Here is a 24887-nt window from a genome sequence, read left to right as displayed (position 1 = left end):
ACGTCACCAGCAGTGCATTGCGGGTGCGCGAGTTATAGTTAGCTGAACGAACTATAACAGCAGAATTTCTCTGGTTCTGTATGAGTGAAATGTCCAACTAACTATAATGTCCCTGTAACATATGGTTTTTTCAGTGAATTGCTAGGGTTTTTTTAAATGGTAATGGCTCAAGACTGTGGAAACCTGCTGGGCGTTTGGTTTGGTGACGTTGCTGAGGGTTGAGACTGCTGACACACGCCGGAGTTTTGCCGACTTTGGGGCTGGACACTGAGGCAGTTGCGGGACTGCGAGGACCAGCGTGCTTTGTGGCCCCTGATCTGCCGCAGCTGGTCCTCTTCCCGCCCCTACCTCTTCCCATTTAGGCACGCCTATTTCCGCATTCGCGGGACATACCCGGGCGAAGCCCGGGCCAAGGACGGGTCCATTTTAGCCCGTTCTAGACCGGGCAAGACCGGACCGGGCTACCCCCTTGACATTTGCACTTCCGGATTAACATCTTTATCAAGGAGCCAACTTCAAGTACCATGTCTGGGCGGGAGTTGAGAAGTAAGTCTACTCTGGCGGTGGGCTCTACAGTTCAAGTTCAAGTTCGGCATTTGTATAGCGCCTCATATACCCAGGGGGTCTCAAGGCGCTTGAGGAGGAGGGGGGAGGGGGTAAAATATAATCTATTATATGTCGAATATCCAAGTTTTCAGTTGTTTTCTGAATGAGAGGTGGTTCTGAGTGAGGCGGAGATGGGTGGGGAGAGAGTTCCAGGTTTTGGCCGCTAGGTAGGAGAAGGATCTTCCTCCCATTGTTGATTTGTGGATGTGTGGGATTGCGGCGAGGGCTTGAGTCGATGATCGCAGTTGGCGGGAGGGGTTGTAAAAGGACAGACGCGTGTTGAGGCATTCGGGCCCTAGGTCGTAGAGGGCTTTGTGTGCGTGGGTAAGGAGGCGAAATGTTATTCTCTTGTTGACGGGGAGCCAGTGGAGGTCTTTCAGGTGTCCGGAGATGTGAGCTCGGCGGGGGAGGTCTAGTATGAGTCTGGCTGAGGCGTTTTGAATGCGTTGGAGTTTCTTTTGTAGTTTGGTCGTTGTTCCGGCGTAGAGGGTGTTTCCGTAGTCTAGTCGGCTGGTAACCAGTGCGTGGGTGACCGTTTTTCTTGTTTCGGTGGGGATCCAATGGAAGATTTTTTTGAGCATGCGTAGGGTGTTGAAGCATGATGAGGAGACGGCGTTTACTTGTCTGGTCATTGAGAGGGAGGAGTCCGGGATGAAGCCCAGGTTACGTGCGTGGTCCGTTGGTTTGGGTGCATTTCCCAGGGCCGGTGGCCACCACGTGTCATCCCAGGCGGAGGGGGATGAGCCTAAGATGAGGACTTCTGTTTTGTCCGAGTTCAGTTTTAGCCGGCTGTCCTTCATCCATTCGGCTACTTCTTTCATCCCTTCGTGGAGGTTGGTTTTGGCAGTCTTTGGGTCATTGGTGAGGGAGAGGATCAGCTGGGTGTCATCTGCGTAGGAGATGATGTTGAGGTTGTGTTGGCGTGCGATGGAGGCGAGGGGGATCATGTATACGTTGAAGAGGGTGGGGCTGAGCGAAGATCCTTGTGGAACGCCGCAGATGACTTCGGTGGCCTCTGATCTAAAAGGGGGGAGGTGGACTCTTTGGGTTCTTCCGGCGAGGAATGAGATGATCCAGTCCAGTGCTTTTCCTTGTATTCTGACGTTGCTGAGGCGTTGTATGAGGGTGCCGTGACAGACTGTGTCGAAGGCTGCGGAGAGGTCGAGTAGGATGAGGGCGTCAGTTTCTCCGTTGTCCAGAAGTGTTCGAATGTCGTCTGTTGCTGCGATGAGGGCGGTCTCGGTGCTGTGTTTGGCTCGGAAGCCAGATTGTGAGGGGTCGAGGGATTTGTTGGATTCGAGGAAGGCGGCGAGCTGACTGTTGATGGCTTTCTCGATGACTTTGGCAGGGAAAGGGAGGAGCGAGATGGGGCGGTAGTTCTTGAGTTCAGTGGGGTCCGCTGTGGGTTTCTTCAGGAGGGCGCTGAGTTCGGCGTGTTTCCAGCTTTCCGGGAAGGTAGCGGAGTTGAGGGAGCAGTTGATGACATCTCGGAGATGGGGTGCGATAATGGAGTCTGCTTTGTTGAAAATGTGGTGGGGACATGGGTCAGTTGGTGATCCTGAGTGGATGGAGTTCATCAGGCAGATGGTCTCTTCAGTGGAGATTGGGTCCCAGGCGCAGAGGTTGTTAGAGGGGTGTTTAAGTTCGGAGGTGGGTGGGGTGGGCTGGGTTCCGGCTTCGTTTGCGAAGCTGTTGTGTATGTCTGCTATTTTGTTGTGGAAGAATGAGGCTAAGGAGTCACAGAGGTCTTGTGAAGGGGTGATGTCGTTCGTGCCGGCGGTAGGATTGGTGAATTCTTTGACGATGTTGAATAGTTCCTTGCTGTTTTGGGTGTTGATGTCGAGTCGGTCTTTGAGTGTAGATTTCTTGGTGGATCGAATCAGTTGGTGGTGTTTGCGGATAGCGTTCTTGAAGGCTGCCTGGTTGTCGGTGGTTCGGTCTTTTCTCCAGGCTTTCTCGAGGGAGAGGCAGAACTTCTTGGATTTTTTTAGGTCTTCATTAAACCAAGGGGCTTTTTTGTTAATTTGTTTGGATTGTTGTTTTTTCAAGGGTGCTAATTCGTCAGCGCTGTGGGTGATCCATTGGGTGAGGCTGGTTGCTGCAAGGTTTGGGTCAGATGATTTAGCAGGGGGGTTTTGTTGTAGTGATGTAAAGATTTGGTCGATTGTGATTTTGTTCCAGTTTCTGCATGGAATCGGTTGTGGGACGTTGTGGGTCGTAGTCTTTCTGTAGCTGAAGTGAACGCAGCAGTGGTCTGTCCACTGGAGAGCTGTGGTGTGGTCGAAGGAGATATGCTTGCTGGAGGTGAAGATTGGATCGAGCGTGTGCCCTGCATAGTGGGTGGGGGTGTTGACAAGTTGTTTGAGTCCGAGGTTGGCGAGGTTGTCCAGCAGGGTGGTGGTGTTACTGTCATTAGTCTTTTCTAGGTGGAAGTTGATGTCTCCCAGAAGAATGTAGTCCTCGGAGGGGAGGGCGTGAGGGGTGATGAAATCAGTGATGTCTTCGCAGAATTGTGCTCGGGGTCCTGGTGGTCGGTAGATGAGGGTGCCTCTGAGTGTGGTCTTGGGGTCGGTGTGGATCTGGAAGTGAAGGTGTTCGGCTGCCGCGAAGTTATCGTCGGTGCTGGTAGAAATGCGGATGGTGTTCTTATGGACGATGGCGATGCCTCCTCCTGTTTGCTTGGCGCGATCTTTACGGGTGATCTTGTATCCGTCCGGGATGGCAATGGTGATGACGGGAGCAGAGGAGTTGTTCATCCAGGTTTCTGTGAGAAAGGCGATGTCCGGTGCTGTGGTGTCGAGTAGGTTCCATAGTTCGATGGCGTGACAGTGGACCAAGCGGGTGTTGAGCAGTATGCACGTTAGATGGTTGGGGTTGGGGCTCTGTTTGTGTTCTGGGCGTAAGATAGGTTTCTTGATGGAGTCGAACTTGCAGGAGTGGCAGGTGAATGGGCCATGGGTGTGTCCGGGGGTGGCTTGGTGGCAGTTTGGTAGGCGGCCGGGATTAAGGGCATAGAGGGCTGCGGCGTTGTATGTGATGCGAGAGGGGATGGGGTTGCGGGGGCCAGGGGGTCTGGCGCTGGGCGCGTTCCAGGCGCGGACGGGCGTAGACGGGCTTACCTTTGGCGCACCTTCGGCGCGCATGGGGCGCGACCCCTGCGCGTAGGTCCGTCTGTCATAAATGGATGATGGAGGGGGCGGAGCGAGGGTTGCTCAGCTGGGAGGCGGTAGCGGGGGGGAGGGACTGGCTCAACAACAAGATGGCAGCAGCACAACCAAAATCGAAACACGACGAGATTGGGACACAATCGCAGTATAGCGCTATGATATCAAGCAGGCACAATCACAATATAGCGCTATGATATCAGGCAGCAATGTGGCACAGATCAAGCAGCAGGCAAAGCGATCTAAGCACAATCAAAATTAAGCCAAAGCGCAGTGAGCAGTATAGCGCTATGAAATTAAGCAGCAGACAGCAGTGTGGCGCTACGATGTATCAGGCAGCAGGCAGCAGTAAAGCGCTACGATACCAAGCAGCAGATAGCAGTAACCAGTAAGTCTGGGAGGTCAGGGAGCGTGGGGAGCGTCCACTTCTGAGGAGGTCAGGGTGGTCACCATGGATACGTTTTTTGTTAGAGCCAATTCCCTCATATCCAACGAAATTATGGTTTTGGAAAAGCGCCTATCGCAGGAAATCTCTGCAATTAAGAGATCTTCACTGGGCGGTATTGCAAATGCCAAAACCCCAGAGAGTCGTGTGGTTACAAATATTTACGAACTACCTGTATCTGTGCCTGATGATATCTTAACAGTAAATGAGCATGACTCACAGGACATCGAAATATTGACTTATGAAATGTTGCCGGATATTAATCTGTTACTTAACGCCCACGGCTTCAGACATAGTGATAGTGATAGTGAGGGAAATGCTAATAATCCGCAGGCCAGAGGGAATAGGGAGGGGGCAGTCCCTAAAAGGAAACGTGTTGCCCAAAAACACGATGAGAGGAAGGCTAAACAAGCCAAGCAACAGAGTGGCACCATTTCTAAAGGTAGGACCCCTGTAGACACGAGAGAGCTTACGGACCCGCCGGGTGCTGAACCGGCCCCCCTTACTATGGGCAACCAACACTCGGTACAGATAGGCACCGAGTTATCGATTGAAAGTTTGGGTGTACTCCTTAAGACCCTACTACATCCCCTAGAAGTAAGGCTGGCTAATATTGAATCAAGATTGGCAAGTATCGAGAAGTCTACAACTGGGGTTGTAGAAAGTATAAGCAAGGTCAATAATAAGTTGGAAGCAGGTGGGAAAGACACTTGTCGGGGTGGCAGTTACCTATTACTTACACCTCAGTTATCTTAACCTCGGCTTCACAGCAACCCCCGAGTACGGTTGTAGGCCCTTTAGCGAATGCCCTGGTACTAGCTAGCAAGCCCGCCACACCAGCGAAACAACAGGTGCAGGAGGCTAGTACCAAGGAGATTAAGTTATTATTACTTGATTTACCCCCTGAAGCTAACTCTCTGGTGGTCGTTCTAGCAGGAGTCCCAGTTCTAGAGAAACAGGTTAGAGAATCTATTGCTTCACTTAAAAACAAAGTAGCCAGTTGGCTAAACTCGAACAGACCACTGTCCCCTCAAATCTCAAGTGAGATTATAATGGTAAGAAGATTCCCATGGTTAGGTAAAACAGCCAAAACGTTAAAAGGTGACTGCATATTAGTGAACTTTAGAGATCCTAAAACTGTCTCCCATATATGCGCTTGGCCTAATTGTATATCTGACACTACTATCCAGTCACTCCCACTGTCCTTCTTTTACCCCCAGGCTTGTTTGGGGGAGAACAAGGGGGGGGGTAGATGAATGGGTTAGAGTGGAATGCAGGCGAGGGACCAGGGGGAATCTAGGCAGACCAGGTCTCATGCATATCCCTGACACCTTTTGTAACTACAACCGCTTCAGCTGCTTAGATGCGGTAGATTGACTACACCGAAAAAATTGGGCATCAGGGGTCTGCCCCGAATTGGAGGGGTGTAGTGGAAAACACCTAGAGATCCTTGAGGGGCCTGACCGAGAGCTGGCCCATATATTACAGGACTGCTGTCCTGCAGAGGGTTATGGTGTTGTGGCACAAGAAAACGAGGTCTCCTTAGGGGCCGATTCTCGGCCCAATATCATTACAATCGTCAGAGGCACACCAACCTTCAACGCAGGGGTAATAATTGTGGTAAATAAATAATTAATTACCGGTACTATTTTTGAATACAGTGAATAAAACAGATAGCTCAATAAATAAGAGACAGGATTCGAGGTATCAGAGTCTTACAGGCTTTAATCAGGCATAAGGGAAGGGACAGGAACGGGATAGCCTGCACGGAAACAGAATGGATGGCAGCTGCCAGGGAAGGGGAATGGCATGGAATGGGTAAGGGGTAAGGGGTAACTTTCAGTAACAGTACATAGTATATATACTAAAACAATTACATTACATTCAATACAGTAGGCGTAGCAGTAGGCGTAACTCGTAGCAGTCGCGAAAGATAAGGACAAAATGGTGTAACAAGAAGGCGTGTACAGGGCGTATACATAGACATGTGATGTAAACGTCACAGAAGTGTCATGAATGGGGCGGAAACATGGAGGGGGCTACCTGAGCAGCTGGGACCTTTAACCTAGTGGTGCGCGCAAACGGGCAATGACGTATTACCAGGGAGGACTGGGGCTATGACTTCTGCGCTAGAAGAAGAGACTAAAGTCTGCGGTGTCAGAACGACATGTACCTATGGCATATCTAGTATCTGGTGTTTGGAGTACATGTTGATAGAATCCAAAAGTTATCAGGGCAAAGGCTACTTGACACTAAGACTGGTGACTACATAATTCTACATGTATTGCGTGTGCTAGGAATATTCTATGAATATTAATACAGTATTTCTCTTACATGGAGACAGAAAGGCTAGACCATGGCTGAAACTATTGATGCGATTCAGTAACTTAGGAATGCAGAGAAGGAGGGCTGGACTGATAACTAGAAGCATAACATACTCTTGGCAGACTGGGAGGCAGAGCCAGGCCGGGCCGGGCACTGCGAGGCAAGAAGTAAGTGAAGGGTCAGGGATGCAGGTGGGGGCTGTATCGCTCCTCGGAGTGGGTTCAGGAGACTGGAGCTTGAATCTGGTGTCCGGGCCCTTTTGAGGCCTAGAAACGGGGACAATTCAATGAATTAACGTGCACACTGTAAAATGTGGCTACATAGGCCTAATACTCGTTGCTTTCACGAGAACTGGAAACTGGCATACTAGAGTTGGACACAACTATAATTGCGTCTTTAATCGATCATAAGGGGATACATGCATATCGATCATGCACATATAGCATAAGATGGGGAACACGTAGGCACATATAACATGGCAAAATTTACTTTTCCACATAATGACACCAGACGTTACCTCATTGCTATCCAATGAAGCCCCCGGAACAGAAACCCAGGGTAAAGGGTATAACTTAGCCAGCTGGACTATTGCCGGGTGGAATAGGAAGGAAAATTCTCTTGGGTGGAGGGACTTCATCAATAGCTATGACATACTGTGCTTACAAGAGACTTGGTGTACGGAGCCCATTAATTACGAGGAGTTCGTCTCCTTTAATTTACCAGCCCAGGGATCTATTATGGGCAGAGCTAGAGGTGGTCTTCTTATATTACTCTCTGTAAAACTTCCTGTGCATGTTAAAACATATTTAATGATGGGTTGTCATTCTCAAGTACTATGGTTAAAACACAAGAATGGCCGTAACGTCTTGTTAATTAACTACTACAATAATTTTTTGATTCTTCACGATCTACTGTAGTCAATGAATTAGAGAATGTACTGGATAAGATATGTCTGGATAATCGTGTTAATTTTGCTTTTATCTGGGAAGGAGATTTTAATATTTCCATGTGTCCACTCTCACTAACCAAGGCCTGTGGGTTTAATGAAGACAGAGGCGAGGATTGTACTCATTTTTACCACAGTACTTATGGAGAATTGTTGGATTCAGTTCTGATTAAATTTGATTTGGTAGCACTGCAGAGTGCTAAAGACAGGGAGGGCAATTTTGTCCCAACTTTTACCGGCAGAAATGCCGCTACAGTTATTGATCACCTGTTGATCTCGGAGGCTATTAGTCTTCATTGTGATACCCCGGTAATATTGGACTTATATGTTAGCGATCATAACTGCATTACGCTAGCATCATTTATCTGGGGTTACAAGGACTAGACCGTCCAAAATGTCGTTGATGATATTGTCCCTTGTAGACCTAACGGCCACAGGATCGTAAAAGCTCATGATTAAAATTGTGGCGGCCTGTTTACCTGAACTGCATAACTGTTTAGACGGGAATGCTGACAACAACATTCTGACCATTACCACAGTCAATAGAAAGAAGGAGAAGATAGGGTGGTTTCACAATGCTTGTACCGAGTCCTTACGGAAGCTAAAGAAAGCCCTATCAAATAGCCCCAGGGATAAGCCAACTATTACAATCCTCAGGGCAGCATACAAAGAACAGTTGAAGCGTAGGAAGCGTGAGCTCCAGGTGGATGTCTGGGGCAAATTGACCATGGCTGTAGAGTTATCCAATAGCAAGCTCTTTTAGGATACAGTTAACTGTCCCTTTCTTAGTAGAGATGATGCTCCAGTTTTGACTGCTCAAGTTAGTGAGGAAAGCTGGGTCTCCCATTTTACTAGCATTTTTGACCCTGTGGATGTAATTAGCCCGTCTACGCGGGTCGACGTTTGCTGGCCAATTGTCCCCCTTAATATTACAGTCGTAGAGGTAGAAAATGCCATTAGGTGTAGCAAAGGAGGGAAAGCTCCGGGGCCAGACGGGGTGCCGATTGACCTTTATAAAGCCGATATTCTACTCTGGGGTCCCCTCCTGACCAAAGTTTTTAATGCAGCAGTAATGGAAAGCGCACCATCAACTTGGGGTGAGTCTACAATCATCCCCATATTTAAAAAGGGAAATAGGTCCGAAGCAAAAAACTATCGACCTATTTCCCTTTTAGACTCATCCCTGAAAACCATGAGTAGGGTGTTGCTGCTTAGGTTAGAAGAGTGGGCCGAAGACAACGGGATTCTTGCACAGTCACAATTTGGGTTCCGAAAGGGCCTTGGGACCATTGAACAGTGCATCAACCTGGACCTCATAATAGGGAAATACACGTGCGCAAAGCAGGGTTCGCTCTTTCTCTGCTTTGCCGATCTAAGTAGCGCGTTTGATTTAGTCGACCATGCCCTACTATGGCCAATCTTACTAGATCTAGGTGCCCCTGTGGCAATTATCTACTTCTTGGCCAGACTCTATACTAAATTATCTGCACGTATACGTTATGGTCAAGCAGGAGAATGTACCGATAAAATCAAGGTTCATTTAGGCATAAGGCAAGGTTGTGTCCTTGCGCCTCTCCTTTTCTCCCTTTTTATCAATGCTATTGATGCAGAGCTTAAATTGGTGAATTCTGACGCACCACAAGCAAGCTGATGGTGAAGATATCCCTGTGCTGCTTTACGCAGACGATGCGGTTCTTTTATCAAGAACCCCCCTCGGCTAGCAGAGATTAATGAATAGATTTTCAGAATTCATAAAGGGAAGGAAACTGAATATCAATAACACCAAAACTTTCATTATGTCATGTGGTCAAAAAATGAGGAAATTGAGATCGTTCTATATTGAGGAACAAAAAATACAAGTAGTAGATTAATTTTGTTATCTAGGCATAATTTTTAGCAGTAATGGCAGGTGGTCACAAGAGATAAACAATGTTAGAGCAAAGATGGCAAAAAGTGAATTTGTAGTATTTAAATTTGCTACTAAGCTCGGGGACCGTCGCATCTATGATATGTTGCATATATACCATCATAGATGCATCTCAATTGCACTCTATGGATCTGGTGTTTGGGGTCATGCAAATCGAGGAATATAGGGGTATATTATCAAGGGGTTTTATCTCCGCTTTTTTGGCTTTAAAAGCCAAGAAAGCGGAGATAAAATTATCTCCCTATTACCAAGCTGTCGCTAACACCAGTTAGCGACAGCTAATAGGAGATAGCGACCATCATGGGCCCCACTTTGCATGTCAGTTATATTTATCACTAATGATATGCAAAGTGGGCGTGCCAAGATGGTAGCGACTGGAAACAGTCGCTAACATCGCTATCTCCTATTACCAACTTTTGGAGATATTTGCGCTAAGCGCGAATATCTCCAAAAGCTAACACCTGCCCTGAGCAGTTCTTAGCCATGTTATCCAATGGGAGGTGGATAACATGGCTAAGAGCATTTGCTCGATAATGCATGAATATCGCTGACTTTTCAGCGATATTCATGCATTGCGGGCATTTTTTATCGCATTTGCGATAAACCTTGCTAATAGCAAGGTTTATCTGCGATAAAAATCGCCGATGTGCGGCGATAATTTTTGTCTCTAAACAAGTTAGAGACAAAAAATATCGCTAGTTGTTGGTAATATGCCCCATAGTTTTTTTTAAAACTTCTTTGCCTACCCATGTCAGCCTCTACTGAGTTATTACATCACGAAGTAGGGATAGAATATCTGACAGATTTAATCGGGTTAAGACCTGTGATGGTATGGAGATCAATATGGCGGAAGGAAGAAACCGGTTTTACCAGAAGTATCATCAGTGACTGCCTTCGCCTGGACAAATGTGCGTTGATCCCCTGGATTAATTATGTGGTGACAACCTTTAGGGACATATTTAATGTGAACATCCAGGATAACCCGGATAGGGCTTTTGACATCCCCAAGAAAGAGATCAAACTGATCTACCTGGGTGAAAAAGCCCAAGCACGTAGTGTAGTGTAGCTCCTATCATCCCAATAGGCTCTGCGCATTGGAATAATACCTACAGCAGTAAAGGCCTAGGCCAGACGTTAACTAGGTCTACTACTGTCGATACTAGACTTAAAGTTTTGGGTTTGCCAGCTTAGCTCAGAGTTCACTAGAAACTTTCTCGAATGTTCAAGGAGGACTTAACGTCCCTGATTAGACAAGAAGGGATTTAGTTTCTGACAACCATAGAACATGACAACTTTGCTCTCCCCTAATCAAGAGTAAATCTCGAGAGTCGTGTGAACAAAAGGCAATTTATTTTACTCAGTCAGTACGTGCATTCTTAGTCTCATCAGATTGTAGAGAAAAGGAAGAGACGGGCGTGTTCAATAAAAAGGGGTTATTTATTGATCAGTCTCTTTTATCATACAAGAGAAATGGATCGATATTATTGCAATACTTATAGTTAAGTAAAGTGCATACATTAAAAGCAATAGTATAAAGTAATACTGTAAAAACATTGGTATGGTTTCTAAGCCATAAGATGTTTTAAAATTAATAAAATATATTACATACACATATACATTTGACTAAACGTACTCAACTGGTGTTTCTATATACGCCTACCCCGTGTACCTGACCTAAGTCTAATACGTGGGCGGGAATAGAAAGTTACAGTTTAAGTTAAGTTTGTTTTTGCCAAGTGAATAACTAAAGAATTCTCTGTGAGGGGTTATTCAGTTCTGTACCTGGAAGTTAGGATGAATGAGGAATGGTATCTCTCTCTCTGGTCTCGATATTCCAGGCTGCCTGCGAGGGCTACCCAGAAACGCCGGGGCTGGATTCTCGGCAGGAGAAAGCAGCGCGTCTCTCAGCGCGTCAGGAAGGCGGGGCTGCGCCAGCGGGGTCTGCTCTGCTCTTGGCTTCGGCAAGTATGGCTGCTCCGTCTCGTCACCACGCGTGTGTTTGCATAGGGCAAGATCGGTAATATTTATACCTTTAAGGTGCCGAGATTGACGTAAGGATGGACATAGATACGTCAATAAGGATGTCATACGACTTGCTCGTTAGCACATTCTTTTACTAAAGTTCTCGGTGAAATCAAAACAATGGCCGCAGGGTTTTGCCCAGGTTGTCATAGGTTTGATTTGTTATGAGAACTCCGTATGCCTTATCAGGGGCTGGAGGAATATCGCTTGTCTAATTAGATCGCAAGCGTTATGACCTAATCAGATAACACGTTCCTGTGCCGTAGTGTGACTGCGTCAGATAACGGTATCTGCATCATGGGGATTTTCTGCCTCATGGGCTGACTGCTAGTTAACTTGTTGGTTTGTTTAACTAGAATAGGGTCAGGAATAGGGGGATCGATTCAGAACCTATAGGAATACATGACAGTAGAGACACTAATAGGCAGCCACCAATCTCACAGTTTTATTACTCCAACGTGGTCAGTACTGGCTTCCAAAAATACCTAACTGTGGTCACAAGATCATCCCACCGGTTTGTCCCTACTAGAGTATGACTCGGTATTGTACATTATTTGGTGGCATAAACAAACCATGGCATTGTGTTTTTTCCATGTGTGCTGCACAAGGCAGCACGCATGTAAAAAGCAAACAAGCATTTGCATAGCCAATAGGTCTCGCTTTTGAGACCTTCTAAGTATTTAGTCATGCAGCACAATATCCTTGGTGCAATCACATCAACTGTTGTGTGGCTAAACACATAAAGTAAAGTCCACATTTGTAAAGCGCACAATCACCCGTAAGGGTTTCTAGGCGCTGGGGGCCGTCGGGAAGATTAAGCGAGCTATTGCCCAGAGTCACATGGTGCTGGGCTAACCTGCCGCCGGAGCCGGGGATCGAACAGGGGTCCCCAGATTCCAGCGTCAGTCGCCCTGGCCGCGGCGCCACACCTCTCCCTCAGGTCCCAAAGGCGAGACCTATTGGCTATGCCAATGCTTGGTGTGGTTGTGTGTGTGTGTCAGGTTGTGTGTGTGTGTGTGGTTGTGTGTGTGTGTATGGTTCTGTGTGTGTGGTTGCGTGTGCGTGTGGTTGTGTGTGGGTGTGGGTGCTGTTGTGGGCGTGGGTGCTGTTGTGGGCGTGGGTGTGGTTGTGGGTGTGGATGTGTGGTTGTGTGTGGTTGTGTGTCTGTGGTTGTGTGTGTGGTTGTGTGTGGTTGTGAGTGTCGTTGTGTGTGTGGTTGTGTGTGTGTATGGTGTGTGTGTGTGGTTGTGTGTGTGTATGGTGTGTGTGTGGTTGTGTGTGGTTGTGTGTATGGTTGTGGTTGTGTGTGTGATTGTGTGTGTGTGTCTGTGTGTGGTTGTGTGTGTGGTTGTGTGTGGTTGTGTGTGTGTGTGGTTGTGGTTGTGTGTGTGTGGTTGTGTGTGTGTGTCATTGTGTGTGTGGTTGTGAGTGTGGTTGTGTGTGGTTATGTTGTATGGTTGTGTATGTGGTTGGGTTTGTAGTTGTGTGTGTTGTGTGTGGCTGTGTGTGTGGTTAAAAACATTTTCTTATCTGGGTATCCTTTTCGCCAACAATGATTTATGGACACAGGCTGTGGCTGCAAAAAAACTAGTACTATTACGTAGTACATCTGCTATTAGTTCCTTTGCTAATAAACTAGGCAAGAGGCCTCCGGGAGAAACTTATTAAGATTTGTAAAGCAAAATGTGTCTCTGCAGCTGTTTACGGGACTGGGGTATGGGCGCCAGTTGACCTGCTTCCCATTCAAAAAGTAGAAATTTATTTTTTTAAATATATTTTATCCATTCCAAATGGTACCTCAACATACATATGTCATGCGGAGCTGGGCCTCACTTTTATTTCTGATTTGCTTAAACTTGAGCCTGTGCTGTTATGGCACAGACTCTGGACAAAAGAAGAGGCAAAAATATACTCCTGGATGTCCTGAGTTTGGACGGGGCCCTGAGGATCCCATGGTTAAATTACGTTCGTAACTTTCTACAAGATCTTGGCCACCCAGAATATTTTACTAATCCTAGCTCCATTGGGGACATAACTAGGAAGGATCTCAAAAAATTGGCCTATAAAAATTATCTATGTTGGATACTATCGGATTGACATCTGGGATAGTAAAGCCCACTGTCCTACACAATCAGACGATTTTAATTACTTTAAATATTCAACCCTATCTCACTTATGTCTTGGGGGCATACGATAGGTGGAGTGGCTCACTGGTTAGAGGCGGCAGACCCGGGAGCAGAGGACGGCCCGGGACCAGGGTTCAATTCCCGACGCGGCAGGGTCTTGGACCCGGGTCAACGGACTCGATAATTCTCGCCTCGGTGTCTACTCTAACTAGGGATCACACTCGGCAACTCTGGGCATTAGCTTGCCTCATCTCTACAACGGCCCCCCACAGACGCCGGGGATGCCTGGTTTCACCTTGGAGATACCCAGTAGGGACCATCTCACAGGGAAAACCAGGACGGGTTCCCCAGCGGTCTACAGCGCAGAGATACTCCTTCAGGAGTCGATTCTAGCGCTTTAGAAACCCATAAATAAATAAATAAAATAAATAATCCGATTTCGATTGGGGGTTTTCCACAGGCTAGTCACTTTTCCTAATGTAAATGACTGGTCTCAAAACCACCAGCCGTGCCCTTGTGATAACATTTCTGAACAAACTTTGCTCCATGTTATCCTTTTTTGTAAATGTTATTCTTCTGTGAGGAAATTGTGCCTGCTCCCTGTGCTGAAAATTCTTGGGTTCCGTCAGTGTCGTCCCGCCCTTTTGGCATTACATTATCTAGATAATGTACATAGCGTTTATATGATGACTTTTTTTCCTGAAAAAGGTTTTTAGTTTAAGGAAACAAATCCTTATCTAAATGTTCTTTTAAATTACAGTGGGAGTAGATACGTTTGTTTTAGTGATTTTAATATGAACCTGCTTCATGTATAGTATCGTTATTACTTCTTAACTTGAGATGAACTGACAATTTAATAACGACTTATTCCCCATGGAATGCTAAACATTTCTTAATATAATGAATTTGACTTTGTAATACACATGTAATGTTGTAGTAATTATATGCTTAATGTGCTTTTATGATTGCTTGTCAACAATCGAATAAAGCTCACTTTTGATTTGATTTGACTCCAACCTTTTCTGATGGGTTCAAACGGCAAGAAAGTTTAGTCTCTCTGCAAAGAACACATGCTGGTGCCAATGTGGGGGCTTCAGGATTCAGAAATAATTCTGTAACCGTGAGGCGGAGCTCAAATAGCACTCTACATCGAATTAAACAGAAGCATGCATACCATCGACTCAACCTCACAATTTATACTACTAACACCCCTCACCTTTGCACGACTGACCCTTAAGAACTGGAAGCAAAACCTCAAAGATTAACATGAGGGCAGTGAGATTTACAAACAAAAATCTTTTTCACGCTTCCTGGCCTAGAAATGTCAACAAACTGCACTTTAGGGGCACTGGCAACAACAGCCCCATGTGAGTCAAGGAAAATAAACCTCAACGAAAGGTCACCCCCAAATAAGAAATTCTCACCCCATGTTTACCAACCACTGTAAGCCTTACCCACTCAAGAAGAAAATGTCAACCCGCGAAAGATACTGACTTCCGGACAGAATGGAGAAAGCACAATGTGTGACATGGAAACAAACTCCAGCTCCAAGCCCAAAACTACCACAGCACTCCAGTGCCAGCACCCAGTCACTTCTCTGTGGCTGTGCAGGATGTGTCTCTCCATACCCCCATCTCCGAGGAAGCCGAGCTCTCCAGAGATGCATGGGGGATGAATAGGGCTCCCCCTCCTCTCAGCAGGGAGATGACCCAAGCACAGCACAGATCTGACAGCAAAAAGCAGCAGTCTTAGTCCCCGCATTCTGCCTGCACGGCGCCAGCTAGACACCGAGTGAGGTAAAGAAGGGACCTGCCCATAAACCCTGGAGCTGCACAGTCCACTCAAGTGCCAGCTGCCCCCTTCTCCGACTTTGTTTGCAGGGTGGGGGGGGGTAGACTCAAGGGAGGAGGGAGGGGGTGAAACCTTCTCTGTCTGAGAACTCTGAGGCATGTGATCCCAAATGGACTTTCTGTTTCGCTGGGATGGGCAGGAGGAGGTACGGGGCTCCCACACACTGCCCATCCCCTCTCAGTTGGAGAAGTAGCCTTTTCGCTTCTGGCCGAGGAGTTTGCATTACTGTGCCCATCTGTCACTGAAAACTACCACCCTGATAATGAACTGGATTGGTATTGTGAGGCACATGCACCTGAGCTGGGGGCCGAGGAGTCATGCACTGCAACAAATGCAAAATAAGTCCTATTGACAAAAATAGATATAGTGAAAGTATCATCAACCTGGGCCGCCTTTCTTTGGACACATCAGCGGAGCTCCTTGTAACCATAGTTGCTTCACATTGGTTTTCAGAGAACAGCAGTTCATTTTGTTTTGTTAGTTCAGGGCGGTTATTTAGAAGATGGGATAAAGTGCGATTGTCGTCTGATGTAAAACCTTCTCTTTACTTCCTATCAAGGTAATCTGGAACGATCAGGCTATACTGTGAGGTGAGGCTGACACCCTTGGAGGAAGGAACACATAACTGTCAGGTAGTGTTTCCTAGCACCCTAAGTTTCCTTGTTGCCTGTTTCTTCTTTCTCTTTTCCCTCTCTCGATCTCAGTTTATGTCTCTCCAACTTCAGCATTTGACTCCCTCCATACACTTTTCTTGTTGCTATCAGACGTCCGATAATAACCTGATGGAACATGTTGGGCGCCTAGGGCAGGTCAGGTTCCGTATCAGGTCAGGATGCACTGGACTGTGAGCACTTGCCTCCTGTTTTGCCCAGCAGTTCCTTTACAATTGGTGCATTTCTCTCCTCCTCTACACCACGTGATACTATCCTCCCTCTGTCTGTTCTTTCTGTGTCTTTTCTCTCTGGATCTGACTTCCACCTCTTTACGTCCTCCCATCCTGACCTTTTCTGTCTTCTTTGCCACTTCAGGGGTCATGCTGGGTACTTGTGGTGAGAGTGGAAGATAGTCTATTTTTTTCTCTCATTTCTCTGTTTTGTGTTTTTTATTTTCTTGCCTTTTTTGGTTTCCTTTAATGTTGTGATGTTTTTCCTTTGTCAGGTGTTGCAGAGACCGGGTCCTGTCGGAGGAGTGTGATGAGTTCCAGGCCACAAAGTAAGTCCTTATCATCCCCACAATTTGAAATGGTGAATTCCACTGAGCTAACTGGACACGGCCTCAGTCAATGGTGGCATTTAGGCAGTGGTTACAACAGGCCAATTCCTTTGTTCAATTAAATGTCCTTTCATAGATCACTGGAAAAAAGAATAAATGAACACTCCCAGTGTGCAGTGGAATAAATAGCATCTGATAATTCATTAACAGTATTACAAATATGTTGGCTGTGTCTGATAATCTGTGCGAGAATATATGTCTAACTTGTGATTCTTTCTTAAATATTCACTTGTTTTGCTTTCACAACCTTGCGTTCCATTGGTTTCAAGCTCCCTTTCCACACTGTGTCCCAGATCTGTTTATTCACTATCAGAAATGCAACTCAAACTGATTTCCTATCTTGCTTATATAAATGCTTTCTTTCTGCAAAGTACAAAGTCATAAATATTTTCTCTACGTGTTGATTTACAATATCTAACTATTTCTACAGGTGACTGAAGCATGAACAGAAAAAAGAAGATTTTAATTTTGTGACACACAATAAAAAGGATTATTTCAAGGAAATGTAAAACATTCTCAAGTTCGAGAGGAGAAACATATTCTAAGTGCCAGGAGCGGTGAAGTATTTAGAGTGGAAGAAACTGCTGAATGTGAATGTTGTCAAATATTTAAAGAAAAATGACGATAAATGTTTACAAATAGTCAGTTACTGAGATTGAAGAGCCTCTGAAATATGAATGGAACTCAGAGGTGAATTGAAAATCTGCATCTACTAATTGTACAAATATTTTCACTTAAAAGAAACATTTCAAGTTTGGTTGAACAAAGAACATTGGCTACAATTGATACCTACACAGTACATTTGAGAATAATCAGTGTTGTAAATTATTTCTGACGGTTTATGAGAAATGCCCTGGAGACCCAATCCCCTCCTAAAAAACAGTATCCGTGACCATGAAGTGACAGAATTGTCAGAAAGAGTAATAACCGCAGTTTAAAAGAGCAAGCTTTTGTCTACGTCTCAAGTGATTCTTTGAGAGAAGACATTGTTTGAAAAAACTAATTGTAAATGCTCTTTCTCATTACAGCAAAGATGCTGGATTATTCTTTCCAATACCAAAACATTATCCGCACCACGCTGTCGCTTGGGTTGATCCGAGTAGTTTCAAAGTGTCCCGGACCGCCAAACTCGATCATGTACCTGCCTTAGCCAAAGAGCTACAAAGCATGCACTGCCACAAAGTCAAAAAGAGGCCAGTGCTATCTATTGCTAACTCATAAAGCCACTCTGGCATGCCCTAATCCCCTGTCATTACTTGCATGAACAAATATACTTAAACTGTAAAAACTAAACCACAAAGACCTTTAAAACTCCTAAATCAAATCTTATAAAATGGAGTCACAAACTGAGTTTAATTCAACTTGAGAGAACTCACCCGGGCAGAACTTGGAGAAAATGAATCCAGCTCACTAAATACAAAGGGCTCCTAAATGAAGGTTTATAAAACAGGTTAGACAGGCTGCATTTAAAAGTAGGAAAATAATCTCCAGATAAAAGCTATAATTAGTTCAATACAAATGTTAAGAAAAGTATCTGTAGTTTTTTTAGAAGTTAATGCTGAGTGTTACATAAACAAGTACAGACTCTGGAATCAGATTCAGTCTTAAAATGGCTGGTGTCCAGGAGCAAACCCAACATGGAGACTCGCATAACTCGAATAAGAGTAATGGATGTGAGAACAGCTTTAGCTCTCAGTCCCACCCCACTAAACACAAGATAACTCACACTGGACACAAACCTTATCAGTGTCTTGAATGCCAGAAATGCTTCACTCACAAATCCTCTCTCATTCAACATGGGACAATCCACACTGGGCTCAAACCTCATCAGTGCACCGAATGCCAGAAAAGCTTCAAAATGAAAGGTCAACTCACTCAACATGAGAGAACACACACTGGTGAAAATACTTATCAGTGCACTGAATGCCAGAAAAGCTTCAGTCAGAAATGTCATCTCACTCAACATAAGATAACACAAACTGGCTACAAAACGTATCAGTGCTCAGAGTGCCAAAAACGTTTCAGTTATAAGACCAGTCTCATTCAACATGAGAGAACTCACACTGGGCTAAAACCTCATCAGTGCACTGAATGCCAGAAAAGTTTCAGTAATAAAAATAGTCTCACTCGACATGAGAGAACACATACTGGGGAAAAACCTTACCAGTGCTCAGAGTGCCAAAAACGTTTTAGTAATAAAGGCAATCTCATTATACACGAGAGAATCCACACTGGGCAAAAACCTTATCAGTGCTCTGAATGCCAGAAAAGCTTCAGTCAGAAAAGTTATCTCACTCAACATAAGAAAACACACACTGGCGAAAAACCGTATCAATGCTCAGAGTGCCAAAAAAGCTTTGTTTGTAAGGTCAGTCTCATTCAACACCAGAGAATCCACACTGGCGAAAGACCTTATCAGTGCACTGAATGCCAGAAAAGCTTCAGCCATAAATCTACTCTTGTTCAACATGAGAGAACTCACACTGGTGAAAGACCTTATCAGTGCACTGAATGCCAGAAAAGGTTCAGTCAGAAAAGTCATCTTAAACAACATGAAATGATTCACAGTGGGTACAAACCTTATCAATGCTCAAAAAGCCAAAAAAGCTTCAGTCATAAGGCCAGTCTAATTTATCATGAGAACATCCACACTGGGCTAAATCCTTATCAGTGCTCAGAGTGCCAGAAAAGCTTCAGGCAGAAATCCTTTCTCATTGAACATGAGAGAACACACACTGGGCTAAAACCTCATCAGTGCACTGAATGCCAGAAAAGTTTCAGTCATAAAAATAGTCTCACTCGACATGAGAGAACACATACTGGGTACAAACCTTACCAGTGCTCAGAGTGCCAAAAACGTTTTAGTTGTAAAGTCAATCTCATTGCACACGAGAGAATCCACACTGGGCAAAAACCTTATCAGTGCTCTGAATGCCAGAAAAGGTTCAGTCAGAAATGTAATCTCACTGAACATAAGCTAACACACACTGGGGAAAAACCTTACCAGTGCTCAGAGTGCCAAAAACATTTTAGTTATAAAGTCAGTCTCATTCAACACCAGAGAATCCACACTGGCGAAAGACCTTATCAGTGCACTGAATGCCAGAAAAGCTTCAGCCATAAATCTACTCTTGTTCAACACGAGAGAACTCACACTGGTGAAAGACCTTATCAGTGCACTGAATGCCAGAAAAGGTTCATTCAGAAAAGTTATCTCACTGAACATGAGAGAACACACACTGGGGAAAAACCTTACCAGTGCTCAAAGTGCCAAAAAAGTTTCAGTTGTAAGGGCTCTCTCATTAAACATGAGAGAACACACACTGGGTACAAACCTTACCAGTGCTCAAAGTGCCAAAAAAGCTTTGTTTGTAATTTCGATCTCATTCAACACCAGAGAATCCACACTGGCGAAAGACCTTATCAGTGCACTGAATGCCAGAAAAGCTTCAGCCACAAATCTACTCTTGTTCAACACAAGAGAACTCACACTGGTGAAAGACCTTATCAGTGCACTGAATGCCAGAAAAGCTTCAGCCACAAATCTACTCTTGTTCAACATGAGAGAACTCACACGAGACAAAACCTTGTAAGTGCTCTAAATGCCAGGTAGGTGTCTGCTGGAGATTCAGTTTGATTCAACATAAGAGAACCCACAACGAGAAAGACAATTAACAGTGCTCTAAATGTGATGAGAACTTCAGTTATAAATGCAACCTATGTACATGAGATAGACAATGCGGGAGAATAAAAGGTGTCAACCCTGGGGAGGAGGTTTCACTATCTCAGAACATTCACATGAAGCCACCACAAAGACATCAATCCATTGATTGTCCAACAATCTGTGTACTGAGAAAAGCACACAGCGGGGGATGGAAATGCTTTTATTAGCCTAATTTCTTTGTGACTATTTGTGGCTTCATTCTATCCCATGTCTTTCGCTCCCTGTGTGATAATAAGCTGTGGCTCTACCCCACAAGGTCGAGTTGATTCTGAACTTTGAGGCCACGCCCCCATGATCAGGAATGCAAGTAACCTCAAACTGTCTGCAGCCTTAATGAGCCTCACGGGGAGCTGAAGAAAAGGCTTCCTTTGTTGTAGGTCTGTATAGGCCCAACGTCTGTTACTGCCTGTGCCACCAAGTGCTAATCATTGAGAAAAACTAAAGGTGATGTAAGGACTGGTAGTTAATCTCTGCAACATCCCGCCACATCATTCTCTAGTCTTTGTGCAACTACAGACAGGGCCAACCCTATGCAAACCATTCTTGACACCACTATAAATAGTCCTAAACACCTCTGTTCTGAGGGGACACAGCCTCACATTATAAAGATCCACTTGAGTGACATCTTACCATTTCTTTTTTGCTATAAGTAGAGCTGGCTTCCCATTTGCTGGGGACAGTCTCACTCGCTTTAAATTCAAATCAGATACATCCAAGAGCGTCTCACCGATAGTCAGGCCTATTCATGAAGTACAATAGGACGACTAAAGCACTGCAAAATGCGATTCACAAACCTATGTGCGGACGTTCCGTGCTCTCCCATCTTTTTCCGGTTGAGTTGTCTGCCTCAAATGCCCAGTTTCCACATGTTAGCATACCTTTTAGTAGTAAATGTAGGAGGGACAGGAGGATGTGGTTGTAAAATGGGAAATACTTATGAATGAAGGTGAGAGGCTAAGGGAGGAGTTTTGGGAAGGGCAAAAGAATCACTGACAAAGTAGTAAGCCCATTTCATTTTACAAGACACACTTCTAAAGTTACTACGGCCACAATGTACCTAAAACAGTCTTAAATGTAATCCAGCTCCGAGCTGGAGTAACTCCAAAATCACACACGGCCATCCGCTGGAACTGCAACACCCTCCCTAAATAATATTGGAGGTAGAGGCGTCAAATAAAATCCCATTGGAAATAATGTTACATTAAATATTGTAAACTAAAAATCTAAATAAATGTAATTTAATTGCCAAAATAACTAAAATGAAAGTATTTTATTGTTTTAAGAAGTTTTGTTAAATTAAACACTGATATAACATTCATTTTTTTTAAAAGTATAATTTATTTTTTTTGTCCTCATTCCACGGTCAGTCACTGCCCAACTCTAGTTATCCTAGTCGACGGACTGAGATACTCCTTACCGTAGATATCACTGCGTCTCTTGCTGAATGGTATTATACACAATACAGTCCGGCCTCAACTCAGCAAAGTTATGGTGGAATCATTGGACTTATATGATATGCTTGCCAGTTTACTAAAGGTGACCTAAGCTTTCCGGCTTCTTTATTTTTACACGCTAGGTCTAGTTGTCTCACATGCCTCACTGTCTTAATCCAGTCTAGTTCAGATGGCAGAATCAGAGAAATTCAGGGTTTGCACATTTCTGTTCTTGCAAGTAAGAACAAGAGGTCCTTTTGGTGCTCATTGGGGTTATTCAAAGCCAAGTCTACCCCAAAGGATATCAGAGAGTGTCTTACCTTGACGTCACAGCCCGTGAGTTCCTCTACGTAGCCACTTACTTTATTCCATTAATGTTCCAGCATAGGGCAATCCATGAACGTATGGTGAGCGGAATTTGCGTAATCGCGTTACGCAAGTCTCCGCGAAACGGTAAAAAATCTCCGCAAACACGCAGAAATTCCGCAAACACGCGGAATTGCTTGTTCGCAATGCTTTTTTCCAGTTCGCAATTGCTGTTTGCGTGCTCGGGGTGGGAAATATCTCGCGACCACGCATTTTGAGAATGAGAACAAGCAAAAGATTCCACGAAGATGCGGAACGCAGAATTTTGGGCAATTTCGCCTTCGCCGCAGAGCGCGAAATTACCCAAATTCCGCAAATTCCACGAGCGGAACGGAATTTACCGCCCAGGCCTAGTCATCTGCTCCCGTTATACCCCACCTCTTCCAACCTGGGGCCACCGTGAAGAACTTAGCCAGTCTCTGGGGTGTCCAGTGGGCTCTGGGGAGAGTGAAGAGATGGTTTTGCAATCTTTACTGTTTTGTCAAGAAGATTCCTAGAAACTTGCCAGAGATCTTCCACAGCCAGCTGCGACAGGTCTTTCTCACATATCTGGTGCCAGTCTATATTCTTCTTGTCCCCTGACACCACCATGTCCCAGTACCTCAAAGATACTTCCTTTTTAAACCATTTATCCATATTTAAGAGGGTTTTGTGTTCCAAGGGCTCTATTTTTGCTAGTCTTTTCGTTGACCACCATGAACAGAGCTGCAGATATTTCAACTTGGAGATTTCATATCCCATTAACAACTGGAGGGCCTACCATGCAATAGAGGTGTGTCTCGACCTCAGATCCCCCGGGTACAAGGGTTTACCTATTTAGTTACCTTTTTAGTTGGAGACTGAGTTCAACCCTCAACCACGCAGCAGTCCCAGGAGAGTCCTCAATGGGAGCTTAGTCTGTATAGAGGTGGATCCCAAGAGCCTTCATTCAGTGCAGCCAGCCCTTGAGGGCTGCCAAAGGGACTTTTTTCCCTTACTTACTTAGTAAATTTAGGCTCTCCAAATTATATAAAAGATTCTCAGCACTCAGGGATGTCAACATAGCAGAATATATATGGCCCAGCTGCTGATTGAGTGTCCTAGCTAAGCTAAAGATCTAAACTTTTTAAACTGAAAAGCAAAGCAGGAGATCTGTCAATTGGGCGAGGCTTAAGCTGGGCGTGAAAATGAAGGAGCGAAGAGCTCTGGGAGCCTCTGTTAAGTTTATATTCCTCGCCAAGTTGAAGGTTATGTGGAATAATGAGATGCCCAATCTTAGGGAGGGGAGAGGATGCGGATGAATTAATCAGGAAAATTACGTTAACAACAGCCTCTAAGAGTTGATGGGTCAGGAAGACGTGAGGATCTGGAGAACGGTCTAGAGGAGGGTAATGTAGGTAGGTCTCCAGCAGTAGTAGATAGTGCAATGTGTGAGACTAGCAGTATGAATCCCTGGAGCTCCCTGCGACTGGCGTCAACCTGTCGTCATGTTCCCCTTTCCTTCTGCTCTTCGTAAAGTATAATTAAATGTATTATCATTATCTCTCTACAACTCATTTAATGGTTCTTATTAAATAATGCAAATGTTCCTTTAGGTAGAAAACTTTTACTCTAAGCTTAAGTAATGATATAATTTTTTATATATCCAACTTGGGCGGTGCTTTCTCTGTAAAAACATAAGATAATTTTGAAAAGTTAAATGTAGAACAAAATAAAAAATGCTACAACACTTGTAATTTGTATTTTAATTAAATATTTCATTAATTTTAAATGTGTTAAATATAAATGCCTTTAAAGATTGTTGTAAAAAATCACACCGAAAATAACATTGTTGTAGATTTTTGTTATCTACTCAGAATATTTAAATTGCATTACACAGATCTGTTTAGAAAAAGTTATGAATATAATTATTTGAACTTATTTTCTTAATAGTAACAATATTTTTAAAATCAAAAGTTTAAAATGTTATCATGAGGTAACTTGTTTTTAACATTTTTTGAATTTATATGTAGACTAAATAAATAATTTTAATGTATATTAATTTCCTATTGGGTTCTATTTTTAAGTCTCTGTCTCCAAGGGAGGGTTTTGCTTTACCGTTGACTGGCTATGTGTGGGGCTGCACTTTCTATTGCTCAACTTTAGCTGTAGTAAGTTACATTTGTCCATTTTTGCCCCACCTCAGTTTCATGGCGTAGAGACGCGAAGTCTACATATTTTAGTATGTTTACGCTTGTAATGGTGGGTAGCTAAAAGTAGCACAGTAAGTCTCAGAGAGCATCCTTTTAAAAAAAAAATGTATTGAAGAAAGCAAGAGAAATTTACATATATCCGGTGTCATACATAGAATACAATATTGCGATAGGTGAGCGAGTAAATCAATAGACACAGTCTGCCACCGAACCCTAGTGAAGCGCCTCAGCAACATCGGAATCCGAGAGAAAGCACTGGAATGGATCATCTCGTTCCTCACCGGAAGAACCCAGAGAGTCCTCCTCCCTCCGTTCAGATCCGAGGCCACCGAAGTCATCTGCGGCGTACCACAAGGATCTTCTCTCAGCCCGACCCTCTTCAACGTCTACATGAGCCCCCTCGCAGCCATCGCACGCCAACACAACCTCAACATCATCTCCTACGCCGACGACACCCAGCTGATCCTCTCCCTCACCAACGATCCCACCACCGCCTGAGCCAACCTACA

The 24887-nt window shown here is 44.7% G+C and overlaps 1 protein-coding gene across 1 annotated transcript; it reads left to right on the top strand.

Annotated features, from left to right (window-relative positions):
- Nucleotides 1-15970: 15970 nt before the first annotated feature.
- LOC144808704 (uncharacterized) lies at nucleotides 15971-24186 on the top strand. Its single transcript, XM_078673658.1, is given in 4 exon segments — nucleotides 15971-16044; nucleotides 16571-16624; nucleotides 17115-20259; nucleotides 20262-24186. Coding segments are annotated over 2 exon segments (2064 nt in total). The 5' UTR covers nucleotides 15971-16044; nucleotides 16571-16624; nucleotides 17115-18293; the 3' UTR covers nucleotides 20360-24186.
- The last annotated feature ends 701 nt before the right edge of the window (nucleotides 24187-24887 follow it).

Source organism: Lissotriton helveticus, chromosome 1_1, assembly GCF_964261635.1.
Source record: "Lissotriton helveticus chromosome 1_1, aLisHel1.1, whole genome shotgun sequence".
NCBI lineage: Eukaryota > Metazoa > Chordata > Amphibia > Caudata > Salamandridae > Lissotriton > Lissotriton helveticus.
This window is presented reverse-complemented; position numbering and strand designations above follow the sequence as displayed.